The sequence below is a fragment of the Watersipora subatra genome, chromosome 5 (assembly GCF_963576615.1).
Source record: "Watersipora subatra chromosome 5, tzWatSuba1.1, whole genome shotgun sequence".
Classification (NCBI taxonomy): Eukaryota; Metazoa; Bryozoa; class Gymnolaemata; order Cheilostomatida; family Watersiporidae; genus Watersipora; species Watersipora subatra.
In genome coordinates this window covers 7691528-7714467 of record NC_088712.1, presented here as the reverse complement: position 1 = coordinate 7714467, position 22940 = coordinate 7691528, and the positions used below count along the sequence as shown (strand labels likewise).

The 22940-nt window shown below is 36.4% G+C and overlaps 3 protein-coding genes across 4 annotated transcripts in view; 2 read left to right on the top strand and 1 right to left on the bottom strand.

Moving 5' to 3' along the window:
- Nucleotides 1-1899, bottom strand: part of LOC137396373 (cytoplasmic dynein 2 light intermediate chain 1-like) — a 28372-nt gene extending 26473 nt beyond the window's left edge. Inside the window, exons 1-3 of one of the 2 annotated variants that reach the window (XM_068082624.1) lie at nucleotides 1788-1899; nucleotides 1372-1489; nucleotides 285-389 (exon numbers count right to left, since the gene is read on the bottom strand). In XM_068082624.1, the coding sequence (XP_067938725.1) occupies nucleotides 285-389; nucleotides 1372-1489; nucleotides 1788-1798 (234 nt within the window). In that variant the 5' untranslated portion in view covers nucleotides 1799-1899. The remainder of the gene's footprint in view (nucleotides 1-284; nucleotides 390-1371; nucleotides 1490-1787) is intronic. The other variant, XM_068082625.1, reaches the window with a different exon arrangement.
- Nucleotides 1900-2026: 127 nt separating this feature from the next.
- Nucleotides 2027-17208, top strand: LOC137397656 (alpha-soluble NSF attachment protein-like). Its single transcript, XM_068083957.1, has 7 exons — nucleotides 2027-2241; nucleotides 2658-2737; nucleotides 3867-3966; nucleotides 6375-6516; nucleotides 7918-8064; nucleotides 14924-15097; nucleotides 16560-17208. The coding sequence occupies exons 1-7, from the start codon at nucleotides 2141-2143 to the stop codon at nucleotides 16707-16709; spliced, it is 894 nt and encodes a 297-aa protein (XP_067940058.1). The 5' UTR covers nucleotides 2027-2140; the 3' UTR covers nucleotides 16710-17208.
- Nucleotides 17209-17865: 657 nt separating this feature from the next.
- LOC137396771 (uncharacterized) overlaps nucleotides 17866-22940 on the top strand; it is a 28525-nt gene continuing 23450 nt past the window's right edge. The window contains exon 1 of the mRNA XM_068083082.1: nucleotides 17866-17988. The gene's annotated coding sequence lies outside the window, so the exon portion shown is untranslated. The remainder of the gene's footprint in view (nucleotides 17989-22940) is intronic.

Below are 22940 nucleotides of genomic sequence, written 5' to 3'. Positions count from 1 at the left end.
CTTAAATACTGTACAAATGAGACAAAAGTGAATGCACAAAAGCCTCACTAATTATCAGATCAGTTGGGATACATTGAGATTTTTTTTAAATCCTGGTCATATAAAGCCCATAGATTCTACAAAATAAACAAAGAAAAAGGCCAATGGAGTCATGGAGCCTGCTTCACTCAATGAACAAGAGAAGGAGTAATGATGTGGGAACCTTCCTGTGACATTAAAGTGACCTCACAAAATAAAAAATAAAACTAAAAGTAACTGGTGCAGCGTAACCCTCAGAGGCATACCGAGTTGTGGCCTTTAGCCCTGCGTCCAAATGTGTACTCTAATGCAGTAGTGGGTTTAGGCGTCTCATCTCGGTCTAAAAATCTAAGGACAAGTGTTGTTTTACCCTGCAAACAAAACAGAGTTCTTATGATAGATTCCCAAAAAATATAATCAACCAATTACATAATGTGTTCCTGTTAAGAATTTAGAAATTAACAAATCTGCATAGGACTAGAGAATTTGTTAAATGAAGCTTTCCGACAAGTGGCATCACACATGTTGATATGAAAACCATGCAAATACCAAGCTTCCAAGTCTTGTATCATTATTATACTTAAACGACTCCACAGAAAAATGGTTAAATTTTTTGCATGAATTTCGATACAAGGGTTTGAGTCTGACCGATGATGGATAATTTTCGAGAGTTGTGTGCACATATGCATTTATCATAAAACTCCCAAAACCAAGAGAAGCGAGTGTTTGGTCGTGGGATTACACAATTTATTATATTTTTATTTATAATAAATTTTATATATTAATTTATATAATATACACAATTTATTATAATTTCAACTATAATAATTTTCATAAATATACAATACTTTATATACAATTTTGTATAAATCATTGAAAGTTTCAATCCATTCAAGTTCATGCAAGTTTTACCACTGTTTTATTGTTTATCTGAAATGATGAATGTATTTCATGGATCAACATTATTGTATAGAAACCTTGTGGTTACGGCTTGTCTATTGCACATTTGCAATAAAGTTACTTATTTGGCTCATCAAAGTAGAACAAGGAACATTGTGTTCAATATGTCATACATGTGTGCACATATAGGCCTATACTGCTGATGAACAAATTAATTAATATTATTTTAAAATCTCACAAATAACCATTTTTTGCAAATAGAACTTGTGGCCATCAGACATGTAGGCCTACTTAACCAATCATTTTGATCAAAAAACAATGAATGCCTTTGCTTTTATTCGAAGTTATCTGTTTTCTACCCAAATGAATGCTAAAAACCATAATAAGATTTTGTTATAGAAATATTTAACTGTGGATGAAAACAATAATCTATAGGAAGGGCAAATAACCCACCGAATCCTTATCTCCAAGAACTAACATGTGCTTTTCTTCTGATATTTCTTCTTTACTAGATAACTCTGCTTGCTGCGCTATGCCAATATCCCAAAGGCTATCCCCTGCTCCACTGCTGCTAAAATTTGCCACAAATAAGAATGAATACTAATTAATATTTTTTTTGATTCTCAAAACGTTGCCTATAGTTTGCTACAATCAGGTTTTATCCAATTTAAAATGCAAAATCACATAATCCGTGTAGCAAAAGAGCTGCAGCAATAAAGAATGGCAAGATTTAAAAACTAGCATTTTTTTCCTTAGACAGAATGAACGATATAGCAAAAAAATGGAAGAGAACTAAGTCAGAGCCGTTTGTACTTCGAGCCAAATTGTCAAAACTAAACTTTGTATCAGAAGCCATAATCAGAGAGTACCTTTTCACCATGTTGTATGCAACTAAACACTCAAGCTAGCAATAAATTCGGTAAATTATGCAAGACGCCTGGTCATCCGGTTGATTAGTGTGCTGTTATCCTGCGTACCCTGCTGTTATTCTAGTATGTGAGTTTCGCAACGGCTCGAGCGTCTAGTTGCCCGGATATGGCTAATGACAATACCGCACTATGAAGAATGTCTTTCGTGATTAGATGTTTCGTGCGTACACGTGACGTGTTCGATTGGGATGTGTTTCCGGATGGGCCGATCAATCATCCCGTTTACTGGTATTGGTATCGTAATGTTGAATTAAAGTAATTTACTTTTAACGTTAGTTCAACCTTTCCCCAATATGGCGGGTGATCCCAATGAAAGTAGAGCTATTCAGTTAGTAGCTGAAGCGGAAAAGAAAATCAAATCGAGCACAGGCTTCCTAAACAATCTATTCGGAGGGTGAGTTTCATATTCCCCTGGCACAATTCGCGTCCTTGTTTAGTGGGACGAATGAATAGCGCTATTGCTGGATGAGTTTATCAAACCTTTTGTTTGATCCATAAATGAAAATTGTATTCAGTTTTGCATCTTGGTAATGTCGACCAAGTGTGACACATTTTGTGTTCCAACTCGTTTCTCGCTGCTACGCAATAACCGTAATGCAAATGGTAGGCCGACACTTTCTTTTTCATAGTTTGCTATTTCTTTTGCTTCTCTAGTTTTATCATTTATCTGGTTTCAAAAGTATTCGTATTTTAATGTGTCATTTGCCTGATGAATGATATCTCGTAATGTCTTCAAACCTTATGTTTAAAACGTAAAATTCCAAAAATCAACTAACTGAGAATTGATCAATCATTTTCTTTTTGTTTTAGAGGAGTCACAAAGCTTGAGGAAGCTTCAGATTTGTATAGTAAAGCTGCTAACAATTACAAAATGGCTAAAAATTGGTCAGGTTAGTATGCACCCTCCTAAATAATATTAACAATTATTATAGTTTCAGTTTTTTAGTCTACTATAGAGGATTAATTGCCCCACGTCATGTTTATTAAGTAACAAGCTGTAAAGAGCGAATTTTCCATGAGTTTTTTTGCTAATTAGTATGTTTGCTCTTTATCTGCCCAGTAAGTTGTTTGGCGACAATGAATTAGTTCACGCTTCAGCATAATGTCGCTTTGAACTAACACGTTCAAGTAACTTACAAAAGTGTACCTCATTATTAGTCTATTATTGTTAGTTATTAGTAATTGAGATTTGGTTTTCCATGCTGTGAAAAACTTTTAAACTCAACCACCAATGAGATAAGTCGAGAAAACCTGATATTTAAGTTGTATATACAGTTGGGTGTTAATTATGAAATACTGACTATGTTTTGTGTAGGATATTAACCCTTGACGATAACAGTCACAGCAAGTGCAAGTCATGTCACTATCATTACATTTTTATTTACTCAAAATTCTGAAGGACTGAGTCTGGGGGACAAGTTGTTGCACATCAGCAGTACATTCTTTAGCCTGTCTTATTTTATTAGTAGAGTGTTTATGAGAGATTCAACGTGCTTCATATGGTAATTTTTCTCTTTATACAATGTTTATGGTGAAGAACGATGGACAAGCGCAAAAAGTTAATTTTTTTCAGTTTTGGAGTTACATAAAAGTTTTTGCAGTATTTGTAAGGAGCAAAAGTTGTATCTGAATTCAAAACAAATCGCTTTTGAAACACTTTCTTGCACAGATTTGTGTCGGCGACATCGATTGATCCATAATACTTTAATAAGGCCTCAAATTACTGCTTCTATCACTGACAGCTTGCAAAGAGAAGTGCAACATGCACCGTTATCCGAGATGCTACTTTTGGAGAATTCTAACACAAAAAACTTGTTTTAGCATAGTTTTTTCTGCTCAAGTTTCAAACTTTCTTTAGTAAGTAATAATATTCATCTAGCAATTAAATAACTAAAAAAAATTGTTTTCAGACACTTGAACATCCGTCAAGCACTTATTTATTCTTATAAATATTTCTCTCTTCATTTTAACTGTGATTACAATTTTATAAGTTAGATTACGTTTTGGCTGCTATTTTAGGCGCTGGAAGCTCTTTCTGTGAGTGCGCTAACCTTCAATTGAAGCTCTCCAGTCGTCACGACGCCGCCACAGCGTTTGTCGACGCCGGTAACTGCTATCGGTAAGTAGTACTTACTTTTAACTAAACACTTGCACTGGATATTCTTACTCCATTGTATGTACCAGATCATGCTTTTGTGCAGTTTTCGGCATGGTAAATAGTTACATGCCTGTTTGTGAAATGTTACAATCTTTTCATTAACAATTTGTCACATATTAATAGTGCCCTCACTTACCACTGTTGCTAGTTTTACTCTCTTTTCACACATCTGTTGTTAGGATGTTTAGTTGTCTTTGATCCAATCAAAATTGCTATCGTATACTCACCGGCGTCTTTCATTTAGTAAAATTAGAGGGCATAAGGATTTATACTCTGTAGACGTTCTGTAAAATTTGAGTGCATTTGTCTAGATAATAGGCCTATCTAGTTCATCATTTCACTTTCATGAGCAGCCTCTCCCGTGACATATTGGTAATATTAGGATTTAATTTATATGGTATCATTTGTTTAATTTTTCATGAATTTTACAGTTCTTCCTGTGTACTTCAGGAAGAACTGTGGAATTATAATTATGGTTGCTGCTTGTTTATAATGATGACATGCTATACTTGAAACTTTAAAGAGTAAGTAACTCTCACGAAAATTCTACCCAACTAGTCTCTGAACGGCCTGCAGCTTACATTATCTATGACTTGGGAGATTGCATCATTTTTTGTAATATATATCATGATCTCATTGCCCAACTTTAGCTTTGATTTGATAGAACTTATGAAGGATTTTGTCAATTCGGGATCGTCCTCTCTTAGAAATTTCCTCTATTGGAGCCCTTATCACCAATAACCTTAAATTAAAATGTTCTTCTCTTGATTTGCAATAATATAAATAGGAGTCTTTTAGTGCAAACCCTATAATACTAGAAATGCAGTCAATAGATCAATAGATTAATGCAAGCTGAAATAGCATAGCCTAATTCAATGAGTAGTATATTAGTTTTAGGCTGATATTGTTTATTTCTGACTGCATCTTGGTGATTCACTTCGAGATCCAAAATGACACGATTTTTTCTCTGCTATATTATAAGTTCTCCACTTTTGTTAATCTATGGTTTACTTTTCAATTTGGTCTGTGATGATAGATCCTAATAGTATTTTTGTCCTCGTTGCCTTTATACGCTTTGAGCGGTTTTGGAAAGAAAGTCCAAACTACGGCGGTCTCATGTGGCTGCGATTAACTGTTCGTTTTCGAGCTTTTAGGAGCGTGTAATCACTCTTCCACACATTTGGCACCTACAACACAACAGAGTAAGACACTGTGGTAAATCTTTTGATACCAAATAACTGTAATGTGAATTTTGTTGCAAGTCAACCTTTAAACATTCTTGACTGGCCAAATGGTCTAAGAAGCCGAAGAAAGCGAGGAAAATGCTTATGATTAACGAAAATTGACTATCTGATTGAAGTTTATTATTTTTTATATCGCGCAAACTCACTTTTCGCAAGGCACGTCGTATAAACAAAACAAGGAATGTGTACAAAGCCAGGCTCTTGTCTGTATCACTGCACTCTCAGTTACTCCCTTCTATTGTGTAATCGGTTAAAATGTGGTAGTATATAAATAACCTGTGAATGTTAAGGCAGCCATATTACTCGTATTGTTTTTGTAGTTTGTGCTTTATCAGTTATGGTTTTACCCATACATTCTTTGGGTACATAATTTAGAGGCCATAACACATTTGCTCATGACTAGGTTAAGGTACAGCCACACATGTATGCTGATTGTTTTTTTTTGACCGAAATCACAAATTGGATGAAAAACACAGAATTATTTGGCTGAAATTAACAGAATTGTTAAAGCTGTGCATGCACACCGAAATTGTCGATGAAACGCTTTTAATTGGCTAAACAATTTATTAGTGATTACGATTGTAACAGCTTTTGCGATTTGTATAATCCGAGGCACAAAATGCGACACAAGAAAAATTCTAACGCGATTTGCCATAGTAAATACGATGCAACTGACTTGATTGCGCTAAAGATGGCAACTATTTCTACAACGCAACTTCTGCTGCTAGAAAAGAAATGTTTATTATTAAAAAAGAAACGATTTGTAGTAATTGTGATGAAACATTGAAAAACTAACAGTAGCGCAATCTAAGCAGTTGCATGTACTATGTTGAACTGCGCTTATACTCTTATTGTGTGTCATAATACGTTTCTTTGACTATACCAATTGCAAAAGCTGCTAAAATCGCGCTCGCTACTAATTTGTTTAGCCAATTAAAAGTGTTTCATTGACGATTTCGATTTGCTTGCACAGCTCTGACAGTTCTGTGTTTTTCGTTCATTTCGCGGTTTCAGTCAAAACCAACAAGAAAATCGGCATGTGTGGCTGTACCTTTAGTCTATCAGATTGCTGTGGTTAAATCCTCATGGTTGTCTGCAACGCGCTCACCCTTCTATTTTTTGTAGGAAGTGTGACCCTACAGAGGCCATAGCTTGTCTTCTCAAAGCCATAGAGATCTATACAGACATGGGACGATTTACCATAGCTGCAAAGCACCATATAACAATTGCTGAGATATGTGAGCAAGAGACAGCAGACGTGGAATTGGTGAGCCTTTATGGTGCTGTTTGCAATCACCTGAATGAGAATACATCTGCTCGCTTACATAGTGTGCAAGTAGAAGACGTGCATAAGGTAGACACGCTTTGTTGCACAAACGATGGCTCTATTATCTTGACTTGCCTTTCATTGTGTTTCCATGACTCGCATCATGCAGGTTTGGAGTTGTGTTACCGAGCAAATTGAGTGTTTCTATGTGCGTTCACATGATGCGGATTGACTCCGGCGCTTTGTTGAAAAAAGTAAGGATATGTACGCTATAATTTAATAATTAGTGACGCAAACATGTGAAACTCAATCGAGAAATCGACGTAAGTATTGAGAATGTTTAAAATTGTATAGCTGGCGCGGTATTTTAATGGGCATCATCTACAAGTGCTGTTTCCTTTATTGCAAGCAGGATGGATTCGTTAAAGTTTTGCTACTTGCAAAACTCGCTTAGCTTGCGGATTTATGTCATTCCCATGATGCAGTTAACATGTAGATTGGCTCAATTTGCAGATCATGCGCGTCATGGAGGCATAGTGTTTCTGAGCTTAGTGGCAAGAGAGCATCACCAACCGTGATGTGCCCAGCTACAGTGGACGGAATTGATTGTTTATTAAAAATATGTCTACCCTTGCAGCATCCTGACAAGTGTTCATTGTTGGGTTCAGTTGAAATAGAGAAAAATGTGTTGCCTTCTGTGTCATCGTCAGTTGCCTTGTTAGGGAATTGAACTCTGACTTGCTGACATTTAGTTCATTTGCTATCAGCCAATACAACTCGAGTGTTGTACAGGTTCTAGCCGCCTCAGACTTTGGACATCTCTAAATCACCTTTTTGTATCAGCTTTTATTTTATTATTGTACATTGTTTTCTGTATAAGCTTGCTGTAGCAGCTCTATTTTAGATACCTCTATGTTAGCTTCCTGTAGCAGCTTTATTTTAAATACCTCTATGCTAGCATCAGATATTAGCTCTGTTATAGATACATCTTTGTAAGCTTCCTGTAGCAGCTCTATTTTAGGTACATCTATGCTAGCGTCAGATATTAGCTCTGTTATAGATACATCTATGTAAGCTTATTGTATCAGCGCTATTATAGATACATCTATGTTAGCTTCCTGTAGCAGCTCTATTTTAGATACCTCTATGTTAGCTTCTTGTAGCAGCTCTATTTTAGATACCTCTATGTTATTTTCGTGTATCGGCTTTCCATTTTATGCATCACTATAATATTAGCTTCCTTTTCTAGTTCTAGTTAGGTACATCTATTGTTACTGAAAGTTCCAAGGCTAGGAGGTCGTTTCACTTCTTTTCACCTGAAGGATTATCTAGGCGTGCATGTACAAGACCTAATCAATACTCACACCTACATAACAAGGACATGCATATTCTGACCTACAGGCAATCAAGCACTACGCCACAGCCTCTGACTACTACAGGGGAGAGGAGTCTACTAGCGCAGCTAATAAGTGCAGCCTCAAGGTCGCCACATTGAGCGCGCAGGTCGATCCACCTGACTTCGAAAAAGCTGCACAGATATTTGAAATGGTGAGTTGCCATGGTAATGGACAGCTAGTGTGGGGCACTCTCACTCGTTTGATTGTCAAACAATTATCAGATTGCTTGTCTTACAGTCTTGGAGAATACAAGTCTGAATCTGTAGATGTTTTGCTCTATGCTTATAGTCACGGGCAACAGGCAAAGTATTGGCAATTTCTAAAACTGCCTTTGAATAAGCTTAAATTGATCCGATATTTCATTCTGACGAGATGGCAGTATCTCATTCCAGGAGAATCAGATGTGATTTCCTCCTATTAAAGTTTAACTTACACAAAATTTTATCAGATTTTATCAGAAAGAATCGGTATTTTTCTGCCATTTGCGATTGATTTTGACGTTTGAGGTTGTCTGGTTGCTAGGATGTTTCAAAACTTGATCGCAACTAGAACGCAATCACCAATATCATCATTTTCAGCTATAAAAACAAGTTACTTCAATTCACACCTACTTTTTATGAGCATTTGAACCGCAATCAACTTTGGTTTATTTTAATCTTGAAATATTCTGGCAGCCAGATCAAGCATCAAAAACAATTGCAAATAGTAGAAAAATATCAATACTTTCAATAAAATCAATACTTTCTTATTTAATCAACTAAAATTTTGTTTAGTTTGCTCTATTAATCATCGCACGCCCCGGGCTGATACTCCTCCTAAAAGGCCGGTCCAAAATCACGTTTTAGAGGGGTTTTCAGACCATGGAGCACTGTCAGTGAATTTGCTACTTTAGGGGGAGGTTTCCACAACCAAGCCAGTAAAAGGGCCCATGCTCATTAATGTTTTATTCAGCCAAAGTAATACCAGAAATTGCACCGAAAATCCAGTCTTCATTTTAATGTAGATTGCTGCTGCTTGCCTGCTGACGGGAAAGGAAGGTAAAAGGGACAGTCGAAACTGTATTATCTCAGCAACCCTTCATCAATATACTCAGAATGAATGATATATTTATTTCGTTGATATTCGTCATGTTTTTTATAAATAAAAATGATATTCTGATGGTTGATGTTTGGAATAAATTTTATTAACCCTTTTGCAGGCATAGCGACATTTTGCCGTTTTGCGATACTGACGTTAGTGGGCTGCGCGACTATTATGTCGCCACACGACCGGTTTTTACAAATACGTGTATGGTTAGTTAATTGCCTTTTTTGTTTAATTTTTACCAATAGTAATCTAAAATATATTGGTCTCTGTTGACAACAAAAAATAATCCGTTTGCAGAAGAAAAAACGATCGTTTTTGCGATACATAACAAACGAAAATCCGAAATAAAAACGTATTTAAATAAAATTGAGAATTTTGTTTGTACCTTGTTTCTGCTTTATTAATGCATGAATCATGAATCATATTATATGTTTAGCAGGGCGTGGAACCTGTTTGCCCTCTAGGGAACTCCCAGTGTTTAGGGGGTGTATTTCAAATTGACCAACCAGGTGATTGGGGGTACAATATTCAATTTCAAATTGACCAACCAGGTGATTGGGGGTACAATATCCAAGTCTGGGCCTATCCAAGTGGGTGTTTCATTCAGAGCATCAGCCATGGGATCGCACGCTCCTAAACTGACGTCAGAAGGTCATGCTGAATATGTGATGAGATTGCATTAATTAGTGGCTCGGTATCGAAAATGATATTGTCCCACTATTATCATCGATATGCTTTGGCGCATAATGATGATAGTGCCAAAGCATACCTTATCACCGTGTGATGATATATGCTCTGGCTATTTCTCATCACATAGTTATACATGTTTCAAGGTCTCGTACATCACCTCTAGGTATCTGTTCACTGTGTTGGTAGCAGTTCTATTTTGAACCGTGCAGAGTTGCAATCCGCTGCTGTCCATTTGTTATACTCACTCAAAGTTAGGTTTAAAATCTCTAGTTTATTCGATATAAGCTGGACGACATTGCTTATGGCGACCTCTGCCTTGTTAGGAAATCTTGTTAATTTTTTGCCTTTAGAAATATTTCTCTTACCAAACTAAAATATTTAATATCCATAAGAATTACATTATCTGTACATTTCGATGCTGGCGTTGTCTGCACTACTTAAGAACGTATTTTACCTCTCTCATTTGCTAAGGTTTCGTTAACCCTTTTAACCCTGGCCGTTTTGGTCAATGTGTGTCAGTTGCCCTGAGCAATTTGTCCACCGATCCAAAGTTGTTCAACATTTATTATATATATCTAAATGTGCTCGTATTACAATGATATTTGGTCAAACACTAGTAAAATAATTTGGCAACCCACAGCAAAGGTCAACAAACGGAATAAAGTGTTTCACAGCTATTCGGGCTAAAACCTTAAAAATTCATATGATTTTAAAAACTCGGCAAAAATATTTACAGTAGCATCGTATCCATCGAGCACACGTTCATTATTGTTTCATGACTCAAATTGAACTCGAAAATTATAGTTAGTATAATTTTTCATTCGCATCCTATCATCCATGTCCTACCTACCAACAAACGAGTCGTATTAATTTTTTTGTGTTATCGTCCCAATTAAAATTGTTATTATAACAAAATAATTTGATATAGATATTTAAAATCAGTTGAAAGTGGGAGGGAAATTTTAGGTCTAATGCACTGTGCAAGAATTTATGTGATTGGTTCGTGCTGTTACTTAAAAAACACCATTTGTTAACAGACCCATAAATGAGCCCAAGAATGCCGTTATTCCCACCGCTAGGGTTTCTGACACACCCAACCCAATGCCAGCATACCAACTCTGGGTAACTGTTGCAATATTAGTGTGTATTGGCAACTGTCTTCCTTTGTTATCACTTTTCGCCAATTTATGGTCCATCATTTCTCTATTACCGATACTACATTAACGATACTCTAACTCGTGACATTTAGATTGGTAGAACAACACTACATCAATACCTACAACAATCAATTGCGTTTAAGTATTTATGAGTAATCTTGCAGCTACTTATAATTCTCTGTGCTTTATCTGCGTACTTGATGTACTTGATTGATGTACTTGACGTACTTGACGGTCCAGCATGGCGAACTAGCCCGTCATGTTACTAATACAGTCAAACATGGATAACTCGTCCACGGATAGCTCGAACACATGGTTAATTCGAACATTTCCTTTGGTCCGTTCCCACGTAATGATAAATTGCTATAGATAACTCGAACTCAACACTGTTAATTCGAACTGTTTTTTTGCCCAACGGCTACCGAAACGGTTGTTATCGCTTTAGAAAATCACTTTATTCAAAGCCATAGAGGTAAACTTCATCTTTTCGTAATTCATAAGCGTCGTTATTACCACCATCGGCAAAATATTTTTGTCAACGACTTTTCTAAAAGTTTGGTGAAATTTGATTTATTCTGCGATACGATGAATAGCACAGGCTAGCCGGGTCACGGGCGCAAGGATTTTCGCCACGCACATACAAAACAAAAGTCGCATGTTGTTTTGTATGTGCGTGGCGAAAATCCTTGAGTGCGTGACCCGGCTAGTCCGTGATGAATAGTTTTCCGACGTTGATTCCGTGTTGAATCAACGTCGGAATGTTGAATGTTTAAAACGTCTTAAAAAATGTTGTAATTAAACGTATACGTTGTCTGAGCTACAAAAAACTATTCATCGTTTGACCTAAACACAGGATACATGTGTACATTCAATAAGTATCTATTAAAAAAGCGTGAGTGATATAGAATGTACCGTAAAACCTCATAAAACTTCTAATTGAACTGCCTCGGAGTGTTGCTCTTAACGAATCCCAGGTAAAGTAAGGTAATCTGCATAAACTTCAAGAAAAAACGGCAAAATTGATCGTGGGTAAAACCCCAAAAGAAAAAAATGTCTTTTCTTTTGAGCATTTCAACAACGATCAAGTTTTGCCAATGTCAATCTGAAAAACGTCCTGGCAATAACATCACCTCAAACAACAAACCAATCTCAAGTGATAGAAAAATCTCTATACTTTTTCATGAAAACGTTTTAAACTTTACATTAGAAGCATTTAATTTGAAACAAGCCATTTGTGCTTTTGATTTATATTATAGTTTGTATATGTACATGTATCTACTAATAAATAAGTAAATATATGGACTTGTGACAGTGCTCTGATAACTTGAACGCTCTGATAATTCGAACACTTTTGCTCGGTCCCTTGAAGTTCGAGTTATCCATGTTTGACTGTATATATATATATATATATATATACATACTTGTATATAATATATATATATATATATATAATCGGAATAACCCTCTATGTGTACATCATTTTCTCTTCACAGTGCGGGAAAAGAGAAAGCATTATTTTAAGGTTAACTAATCGAATTCGAGAAGTTGCACCGAATTAAAACCATAAGTTTTATGGAATTTTTTATGTTATATGAACCAAAAAAAATTACGTAACTTCACATTATGTGGAATTTACGTTATATGAACGTATACTGTATGTTTGTGTGTTTAAACTGGTATATATTAGAGCAATATTTCTGCAATTCATTTGAAACCTTTGGTAGTGAATTAGTAAATACTACAGTTATAGCATTAAAAACTCATTTTATGAATTATTTTTCAAAACTCAATTATAAATATAAAAAATATTTAATAGTATTGCTATAATTAATAAAATGAGGTTTTCATAGTTACTTTACAAATATGTTAGCCAGTGTAAGTAAAGGTAGCAATAGACATACACAGCATAACTTACTCCACTTTAGCCTGCTATATATAAACTTTTAACGAATTTCGCTTGAGGATTTTTATTATTTTTGTAGTGTTTTGTTTAATTTCTGTTTTTCATCAACCTCTTCGTTTGCACTTACGAAACTGTCGTGTTTCAAAGACTCTGGATCATCATATGATAGAAATCATTCCTGACATAAAAATCAAATAATTGCGAAGTCGTTGCAAGGCATTTGAAGGTATTGTAGTCAGAGATATGATGGGGTGTTTGACAAATAATCCGATAATAAATCAATATTTATAATTTTATTGCTTTAATAAGTTTTTTCGCTTATGTATGTGCAATTATAGAATTACTTCCCTCGGTTCAAGGGCTGCCAACTGTGCATTTTAACTTCTATCTGAACAAGACTTTCAGCAGGCATATATGATAAGAAATTGAAAAAATAATCTGTGTTCACAAGTTTACAACAAATAAAAATGGCAAATGCTACTTGCACTGATTTTGTATTAGACGAACAATGCTGTGAAAACAGAACTGAAGCCATGCAACTATATACTGTTGACTATCTTAAAAGTCTGGGTTTGTCATTTGCAAGTTGAACATTGGCAATGGACAAATAGCTAACGTCGTGCTGTTACACATTATTTTCTGTGGAATCAGCAAATTTCAGGTCATTCGAAGCATTAGTTTTCTTTTAATTGGATAAAATGTCCATCCATGTTTGGTCAAGGCTTGGAGAACGACTATGTTCCTAATTAGAAATTTGTGTGGTATGAGAAAATTGATTGTTATTGTTTACAAAGTGCTATGTTGAGTTCCTAATTGCTCCAACCAATCACCGAGGTTCTTTTCCAAGTCATGGCCAAACACGGGTGTACATTTTGGTCAGTTACATAATATAACTGATTCTCCAAAGGAACTGGAATATGGCCTACAGATTCTTTGAATATTGAATTGCAACAAAATTCACATCACAGTTATTTGGTATTAAAAGACTCACCTTGTCTTGCTCCACTGTGTTGTAGGTTTAAAATATGTGGCAATGGGATCACAAGTTATTAAAAACTCAAAAACGAACAGTTCACCGCAGTCATCACGAAAACGCCGTAGTTTGGAATCCCTTTCCAAAACGGCTCAAATGGGACGTAGCTGAACACGATGGTTTCTGTTAACACTTTCATGCAACCTCATTCGTCGAAATATTTTTCACAAATATACTTCACGCATTCAATAAAACCATGTCTATTTTCCTTGGGCGTCTATTTCATCATCATTGTAATTATGTCACTTTGAGCACTGATATCTCAAAACCTACCGTAAAAATTTGATTCATTCTTTAACCTTAGCTCAAAGGAGTGCATATCATCTTCTGACAAACATGGGGAGCCTGTTGGTCACCTGTGGTAGTCGAAAAATGCTGCAGAAATTGTCTGCGCTAGTTGGCAAGAAGTATGGGTAGGCCTACATGATTAGATTACGACTAGATAATTAGACCAGGCTAAAACGAAACTGTAAAGTAGTGAGCATCTATATTTGGTACGGGCTTTCCGGTAGAACCGAAGTGTTTGTCATAAACTATTGCTACGAGACGTTTTGTATTGAGCCTTTACTTTCACATGATAATATTACGTGTCAAAACAATAACCACAATGTTTGAGTATGTCGTCGAAGTAAAGAAATTCCAAACTACGGTATTTTCGTGATGGCTGTGATTAACTGTTCGTTTTTGAGCTTTTAAGAGCTTGTAATCACATTCCCAAATATTTTGCTCCTACAAAACAACAGAGTAAGACATGGTGGACCTTTTGATACCAAATAACTGCAATGTGAAAATCAGTTTAGCCAATGCAAGTCCCCAATCCTCAGATAAAAAACCTTAAAACCGTTGCTATGGCGAAACAGTAAGTACTGAAAAATGGCGTCCAATGTGAATTTTCTTGCAAGTCAACTTTTAAGCAAATGTTTAAAAAAGTCTAAAATAAAAAGAGCAATGCCGTAATGCTTTGCCATCCGTAGCTTAATTGTTAACTGGCTTCAGAGTTATTAATAATGGCAGTCAGTACCCGCAAGACGATTATAATCTGTCATTTTTTAGAAAATAAGTTTTTTGGTTTTGTGCCCATTTCACCCCTCTCTTTATACATATATTCATGTATAATCTTAATCTGGTTCTTTCTCCGCAGCTGGGTACCTCTGCCATGGACAACACGTTACTGAAATACAGCGCCAAAGACCACTTCTTCAAGGCCGTACTCTGCCAGCTATGCATTGACGTGCTCAACGGTCAGCTCGCCCTCAACAAGTACAAAGAGATGCAGCCAGCCTTCGCTGACTCTCGAGAATGCAAATTTTTGGAGGTGAGCCCATGGTTCTATGATTACGCTTAGTCTAAGAGTAGACTCGGGTTTGGCCTAAGGCTAAGGGACGCAAGAACTAATTATGAAGACGAATAAAATGTATTTATCATCGCAACAACTTACCTAGATGTTAATCCACGCTTTCATCTCTTCTACACATCAAAAGTATATCATAAGGACATAAATCCTAAAAAAAATATCTGGGTGTTTCACTTTTCCACAAGGAAACACACTTCATCAGATAATTGCCGAGAAGAGGCAGGTTGAAGTCAAAGATCATAAGTTGGTTGTTATTTTATGTTGCTGCTGTGTGAAAACATTAAACTCATCTGAGAATGACCTTGGAATAGCATATTGTCCTCGTGTATCCTGAATGTACCTGTTTATCATTATCTTAGCTAGCCTTTTTTGTTTCTTTCAAAACAAGGAGTGCGAGATTGCCCTTATCATTCGTAGGGTTTGACGATGAAAACGACTAAGGAAACAATAGGATAGGCTTAGTACAGGGTGATTTAAACTTTAGTTATATGTAGTTTGGTCGCGTCAAGTGACAATGTTTATTTGCATTTCGTTTTGTAATATCCTTTAAAGTGTGTTTGGGCGTTCCAAAATACTTCAGTAAACCAACACGTTATTTATTTTTCAACACTACTAGTAAATAGTAACTAGTTTTGAGGAGAATACACTACAGTAAATAATAATAACTCGTTCCTCAGTCGAAATAGCCTGATAAAACTCAACAAACACCGTAGGTAATCACATTTACTTACAAAACAAATAGCAGCAAACAAACAATAACAAACAAGCAGCATAGAAGGGTGCTACTGGAGATATAAAACGATACTTTAATAAACAATTACTAGATGTTTTTTATTGGTCATTTACCTTAGAGAGTGCAAACTTAAGAGTAGGTCAGTTCATGGGTATTATCTGAGGAAAAGATGGTGGTAGAGGTCTGGAGGCTAATTTTCGGAAATATGGTGAAATTTCAACCAATTTACATGTACCTTATATTTATTTCTTTATAGCTTTTCATTCTTTACAAATTTGGTTCAGGCAATGAAGATTCAAGATATTTCGAATAGTTGGAAAATATTAGGACTCTCGAAAAAACCTGAAGGACTCGTTAAAATGTTCTACCGCTTGTTGGACATTAGCTGTGTTACCGCAATTGTTATGTAGAGGTTTGACTGTTGCTATCAGGTGTGTCTGTTGATGTTTTCAGGGGAATTATTAATATTTTGCTAACAGCCTATCTGACAGTGATTGAAACTGTAAACATGTAGCTTTATTCAGATAAATGGCAATTGTGGCTTTATTCAGATAAATTCCAATTGTGGCTTTATTCAAATAAATTACAATTGTGGCTTTATTCAGATAGATTACAATTGTTGCTTTATTCAGATAAATGACAATTGTACCTGTGCTCTAATGATCTCGGCTTGATTACTTGTTTCTATAGAAAATACTACCAGCCATCGAAGGTGAAAGCACAGAAGATTTCACGGCTGCCGTTACAGATTACGACAGCATCAGTAGACTGGATTCTTGGATGACTGCCATACTCCTGCGAATTAAGAAACAGATAAACGAAGAAGAAGACTTGAAATAAGTTTCAACTACTGAAAGATGTTTGTCTACTTTTATGATTGCTGTATCTCGGATATACTAGTCAGAAGGAGATTCAATTTGCTTTGCGCTTGCCATCAGTTTTGAAAAGTATGGTGAATGACAGTTAATGTAGGCAAAAATTGTAAACATAGCAGTGCTTTACATGATGTCATCTATATTTATGTAATTTTCACAGCTTTCATTTAGCATTTTATGTTAGTAAATTTGTTACAAATGTAGCTAAAGCAAAGCCTGATAACCTGGTGACTTCTGGGTAAGAATTTGCTTAGCTGTGAGGTTGATTACACCGAACATGTCGATGTTGCTAGTCATTTTAATGTTTACCATTGGCTTGGAGATGCAACATTGTGCAGGTGGACCTCAGGAAAACATCCTGTAGTATAAGGTTTGACAGTTATTGGTGTACTCTGTATTATTTGTCGATTTTTCTTTATTTGTCGATTTTTTATTGTAAAATAAATCACAGTAATATCATTGGCCTCTGTTTTGAAGTTGGTTTATCATAGCAATAAGGTACAGAACAAATATAATGGCTTGCCTAGTGAAACATGCAATGGACAAGGCATATAGAGAAACACTGCAAATAGTTGAAAGCTCACATACTGATGAGTAAATTGCAATCAGTGTTTTAGCAGTTGTTAAGTATTATTGTTGGGCAAGGTAAAATCTAGCAACAATTAATTTGGTAACTATGTAGACATCCTAGGTTGTAATTATTTTATTCTTCCTTCTAACACAAATTGCACTTATTTGTTTACTATTTTCAATTCAATAGACTCATCTACATCAATGTATACATGTACATATATTGTGGAAAGCTGTAGCTGTTTTTCCGTTACTATTTTTCACTAGTACCAGATAAAACAGATTTCATTTTGGAGTTGTCTGTTCGGATTTGCGTCAACTAGCATGTTTCGCAAACATCTAGGTATTTGTTTGAAAAAATTATTTATTTGATAGAACGTTTTAATTGACTCACAATCGTGCCGAAAATATTGCGTCTTATATAACTTTTTTATCGGCCCAAATTGCGGGGCGGTCATGTGAGTGAGGGTAATGTTTATATCACATCAAGGCGCCTTTGTGTAGACTGAGAGTCAGATAGCAAAACGACCGATCATATTCATATTTCTTCCTTCATGAATTTATTCATGAGTCAAATGATTCTTGATTAGAACTTCAGGCTACTCACAAGGTTGGAATTTTGGTCACGAGACTTCATGAAAGAAAGCTATCCGTCCATCGGTTCGAATATTCAGGTGCGTTGGATGTCTCTCAAAATTATTATTATCTTGGACTTGCATAAAATTTCTATATTTATAGCTTTTCTCAAAAGCTTCATATGCTGCACGGTTTTGTATTTGATGGTTATTTTCATGCGTTTCTTACTTGGGCCAACCGGTATTTGCAAGAAAGTATCCATAATCGTAGCAACGTGTACGTGCTTAAGAAACGTTTTTGTTTAATCTAATGCATTTGGAAGTTTCGTTGCTTTTTTATTTTTCCATATTGTTAGGTCGAGTCCCAACTCGTGTGAGTGTTAAAAACGAAAATACTGTACATCCAATGACGCTGACAGGTGGTTATGCGTTGCTGTGGAGAAATTATGTCATGCATAACTAACCCGAATTCACACACAACAGCAGTGTTGAATTTGCTTGTCATATTATTCTTTTTTGACTGTGTTTAGTTTTTGCTTATTGGCTTATCTTGTGGGAACTAATTTAATTATTACTGGTTCAGCTATAGTGAAGGTGTTAAGCTATTGTAAGCAATACTGGTGTTTACCAGTAAAAGTTACTTCTTTATTCTATAGTCCTAAGTCAAATCCTGAAATACACAACTAACAAACTTTTAAACAATAATATTAATGACAAACAATTAGAAGAGCTAATAAAAATTACATCCTTACTCGAACGGTCGTCTATGCTTGTTGATCAGTCCTGTACAGCTGTGAGTTTTGACAGAGAAACGAGAATCGTGAGAGGCCATATGTAGAGAGTGTCAGCAGTTGAGATAGTGATGTAGAAAAGGCTCAGCTGATAAAGGAGAAGGAGGCTCCATTGGTTGAGAGAAGAGAGGCTACTCAGCAGGCAGATGGGAAAGCGTCCAAGGAGGCCCTCGGGAAGAGAGAGAGAGAGAGAGAGAGAGAGAGAGAGAGAGTCAGAGCTCAAGCTAGAGACGCTGAGTCATTGGAGCTGTTCTCTTTTATAGATGTCTGGCATGTGGGATGGCTAGCCTTAAGGTTCAATGCTTCATATCAGGCATGTGAAGATATATTGTTTGCGTAAGTCTTCAGCTGGTGCATGTGATGTTGACATGTAGCGTGGAGCCCTTGACTTACTTCTGGTATCTAGGTCATGTTTGATAGGAGTGGCAGATCTGTATGTGACTCATTTGACTCGTCTCTAATGTTTCTCTGGTGGTTTTCTGGTGAAGGTAGTTGGTAAGTTTAATTACTTCCACCTCCCTTTGGTGGTTTCCACAGGCGGTGCTGATGCAGTTTCCATGACTGATTTCTTCCAATTCGGAAGTTTCTAATTTTCTTTTGACGTTTTCAATTATTGGATCTTTTGACATCTTTAGGCGTCTTGCTGCTTGTACGCATTATATGCTTGTTCTGTGGTCTGGCTGCATTCCCTATTGGTATAATTAATGTTTTCGCATTATTTCCATACAACAAAATTAGCCTCCACCAGTGTAACAGTAGGCTATAATGGATATGTTGAGCGCAAAACTAATAAAACCTTTTAAGGCTTTTTACTAAATACAAAAAGACTCATCATTAAAATCATAGTTTAGTTGAGCAAAATTTCTTCGGCTCAATGTAACAAAAGTTGTAGACAGATAGGTCTAAGCCTTTTATTTTGCTCCTTGTCTTTTTATATCAGAGCATTTTAAATTAAATGAGTTAACCAACATGATGAAGGAGCAGCAACAGATTCGAGCCGGTTACGCAAATCTTTATAAGACGGATTATTAGTATCTGCATCCTCTGCAGCAAAAATTCATTCATGACCTAATTCACAAAATATTCATTACTATTAATTATTAATTCACAAAAAAATAAACCAGACTTTAGCTCGATTATTACATGGATTTTGTCTAAGAGTATAGCTGCAGCATACTGCGTGGAAAATTATGTGCTAACATTGATAGGTGGTCTAATATGATTGGCAATAAGTTTCTCTAGAAATTTTGCCAATACTTCTGTTAAAGCAACGAGTCCCAAAGTTTTTTGCTGCAACGAAGGTTTGGATTTTTCGAACTATTATAAGCTCAAAATCGGACTCTGGTCTTTTAGCGTAGTTGATTCACATGTTGATTGACATTCGACTAGCTAGCCAGTCTAATATTCCCTGTGTTTGCGATAACATATGAACCTCATTTATCACAGTGAAACTTTGTATTTGTGTGTGTGTAACCAACACAACACAAGTATATTCTCACTGACTGCCAAAACTATAAGTCAACTACATCCAAAGACTTAGCAGACAATTGGCCTCCTGCTCATGCAGGCAGTAAAACAGTATCTTATCGGTCAGTGTAATATGGTGTCATCTGTCACATATGCAGTTAGTATAAGTACTCATGACCTATGTGCTATAAACAGCCATTGTTGTAAAAGTGCACCTAACCTATGTGGTACATTACAGTACAATGTAATTCTACATGTATATATAACTTGCTGTGCCACCCGGCGTTGCCCGTGTAATAGAAGAGTCTTTGGACAGAAAATTGATTTGTATTTAACATATAACAACATTTGCCATTATAATTTTCAAAGTACATATATGAGAGAAGTGTGTCGTGTAGTTGAAATAAATTAAGAGAAAAATAAAAACAACTGTAAAGGCTTTAAAACTTTGTCAAACAACTGTACCTTTCAAGCTAGTAGCCTGGCATATTGCCAATAGAAAACTCCACTAAGCTAGTTAATAAGGTTAGGCTTCCAATGACGGTAAGCCATGACTTTGAGTCTGTATTGTTGTCCAGCTCAGCTGTTCTAATAATAGCTATAGCCGGATTTCCAACAGACTGAGAAATATATATATATAGATACCACATCCCACGTTTAGTCATTGTTTATTTAGAGGGTGACCACTATGTAAAATAGTTTTGTAAGGTGGGGCCGGCATTCTCTGTTAGATCTCATAGCAGTGTTTTTGAAACCGGGTCATCGTTTATACCAGTCTGCTCTGGTAACATCATAGGCTCTGGGGCCTCACTATGTTCAGTGGTAGTCGTTACAGGTGTACTTATTGGTTGGTGATCAGCAACTGCCTCTTGAACCCTCCTTTTGTCGACATGTTGTATTTCATCAGGATTCTCTGCACCTACAACATCTTCAAAAGGCAACATATATGGTCTAGTATGACTAATAATGCCCAACCCAGACTTTAAAACTAGAATCGGTCCACTCACTTCAAGAACCTTAAATTGTTGGTGATAGAAAGGGGTTTCAATTTTGGTGGGATTTTCTCTCCGAAGCAAAACCATGTCCCCTACTTTAGTGGTGCAGGGTTGTCGTTTCTTGTTCTTGGTTTCCACCATGCTTTGCTTAAGCTCGCTATCATAATCACACCACTCAATTTCATCATTATGTATATCTTGAATCTGGGACAATTTAGTTCTAAGTTCACGGTCAAACAACATTTCTGCAGATGATTTGCCTATTACGCTATGGGGAGTGTTCGTATATGACAGTAAATATTTCTTCAACTCAGATTTATAATCTAAACCTTCTGCATAGGCAATTCTGACACAATTCATTATTGATTGGTTCCGCCTCTTTACCTCCCCATGTGCCTCTAGTCACCTCGGAATTACCGAATAGTGATGTACGCCTATCAATTGCAAAAACTGTTTAAACTTTAGCGCTTTGTACTGAGATCCATTGACTGTTTTAGATAAACTGAAAAGCCAAAAATTTCAGAGCCGTCTTTAAGCACCTCTATAATTTTGCTGCATGTTTTTGTTTTCAAGAATTTGATTTCATACCAGCGGCTGTGAAAGTCCACCAGCACTAGAATGTGGTCCTCATTTGGAAGTGACCCTAGCAAATCACAGGCTAACTCTTCTCTCTGCCCATTAGGTATATCAGTCACTCTTATAAACTGGATCTCTACAGATGGTTTGACCTGTCAACTGACACCCTTGGCAATGCCTAACACCTTTCTATGTCGGCATCTATACTTAGCCATCGAACCCTGCATCTCAAATTTCTCTTGGTACCTGTTATGCCTAGGTGGCCTTCATGCCCTAGCCATAGCATATCCTTTCTCAACCCTAGTGGTATTACTATCCTATTTCCTTAAGCAGTATTTTTCCTAAAACGCTCAATTCATCTTTAATTGTTTGGTGTATGCACGGTACCTCTGTCGGTATCGGAGCAAAATTGTTAGTTGTAAGTGCATCAGGGACATCGCTTAGCACGGAGTCTTCATAACTTGCTCTCTCAACCGTATTTGCAGTCATGGCTGTGATTGAGTTAAACACTGTGAACCTGACGTGCAACTCGACGTTTCCAACTGTAGCACTAGGTTGCCCCAGCTCGGACGGCCTTTTGGCAACACAAATTAGCCTTGACAACGGATCCGCAATGTTATTAGCGTCTTTCACATACTTAATCCTAAAGTCATAACACTAGCCTAAGCACCCATCTATCAATTCTTAAGGATGTCCGTTTGATTTTACTGCCTTAGATCACCTCTAAAGGCTTGTTGTCTGTATATAAGGTGAACTGAACTTCGAAGTTATAATGGTGCAGCCTCTCATAGGCTCAGACTATTGCCAAGGCTTCCCGCTCTGTTTGCATGTGTCATGTCTACATCTGCTAAGGCTTTGCTGACATAACATATCACTTGTGGTATGTCTCCATGGTATTGTATGAGTATTGCTCCCATCCCAAATGGGCTAGCATCTGTGTGCAGTATTGTTTCTTTGTTAATATTGAAGTAGGCCAGAGTTTTGTAATCAGCCAAGTCTTTTTTAAGACTATTGAAGGCTTCTAACTCACTACTGTTCAGCGATGTGGGCGTGCGGGATGTTTTCTTCATTGTCAACCCTCGTAGAGGTTCAGCTTAATTTGGCAAGGAAGGAATGAACTTAGAGCAGTAGCCCACAAGTCCCAGAAAGATTTTTAGCTCTCCCACTGTCAATGGTACAGTAGCTTCTAATATCGCTTTGGCTTTACTAGCTTTTGGATCTA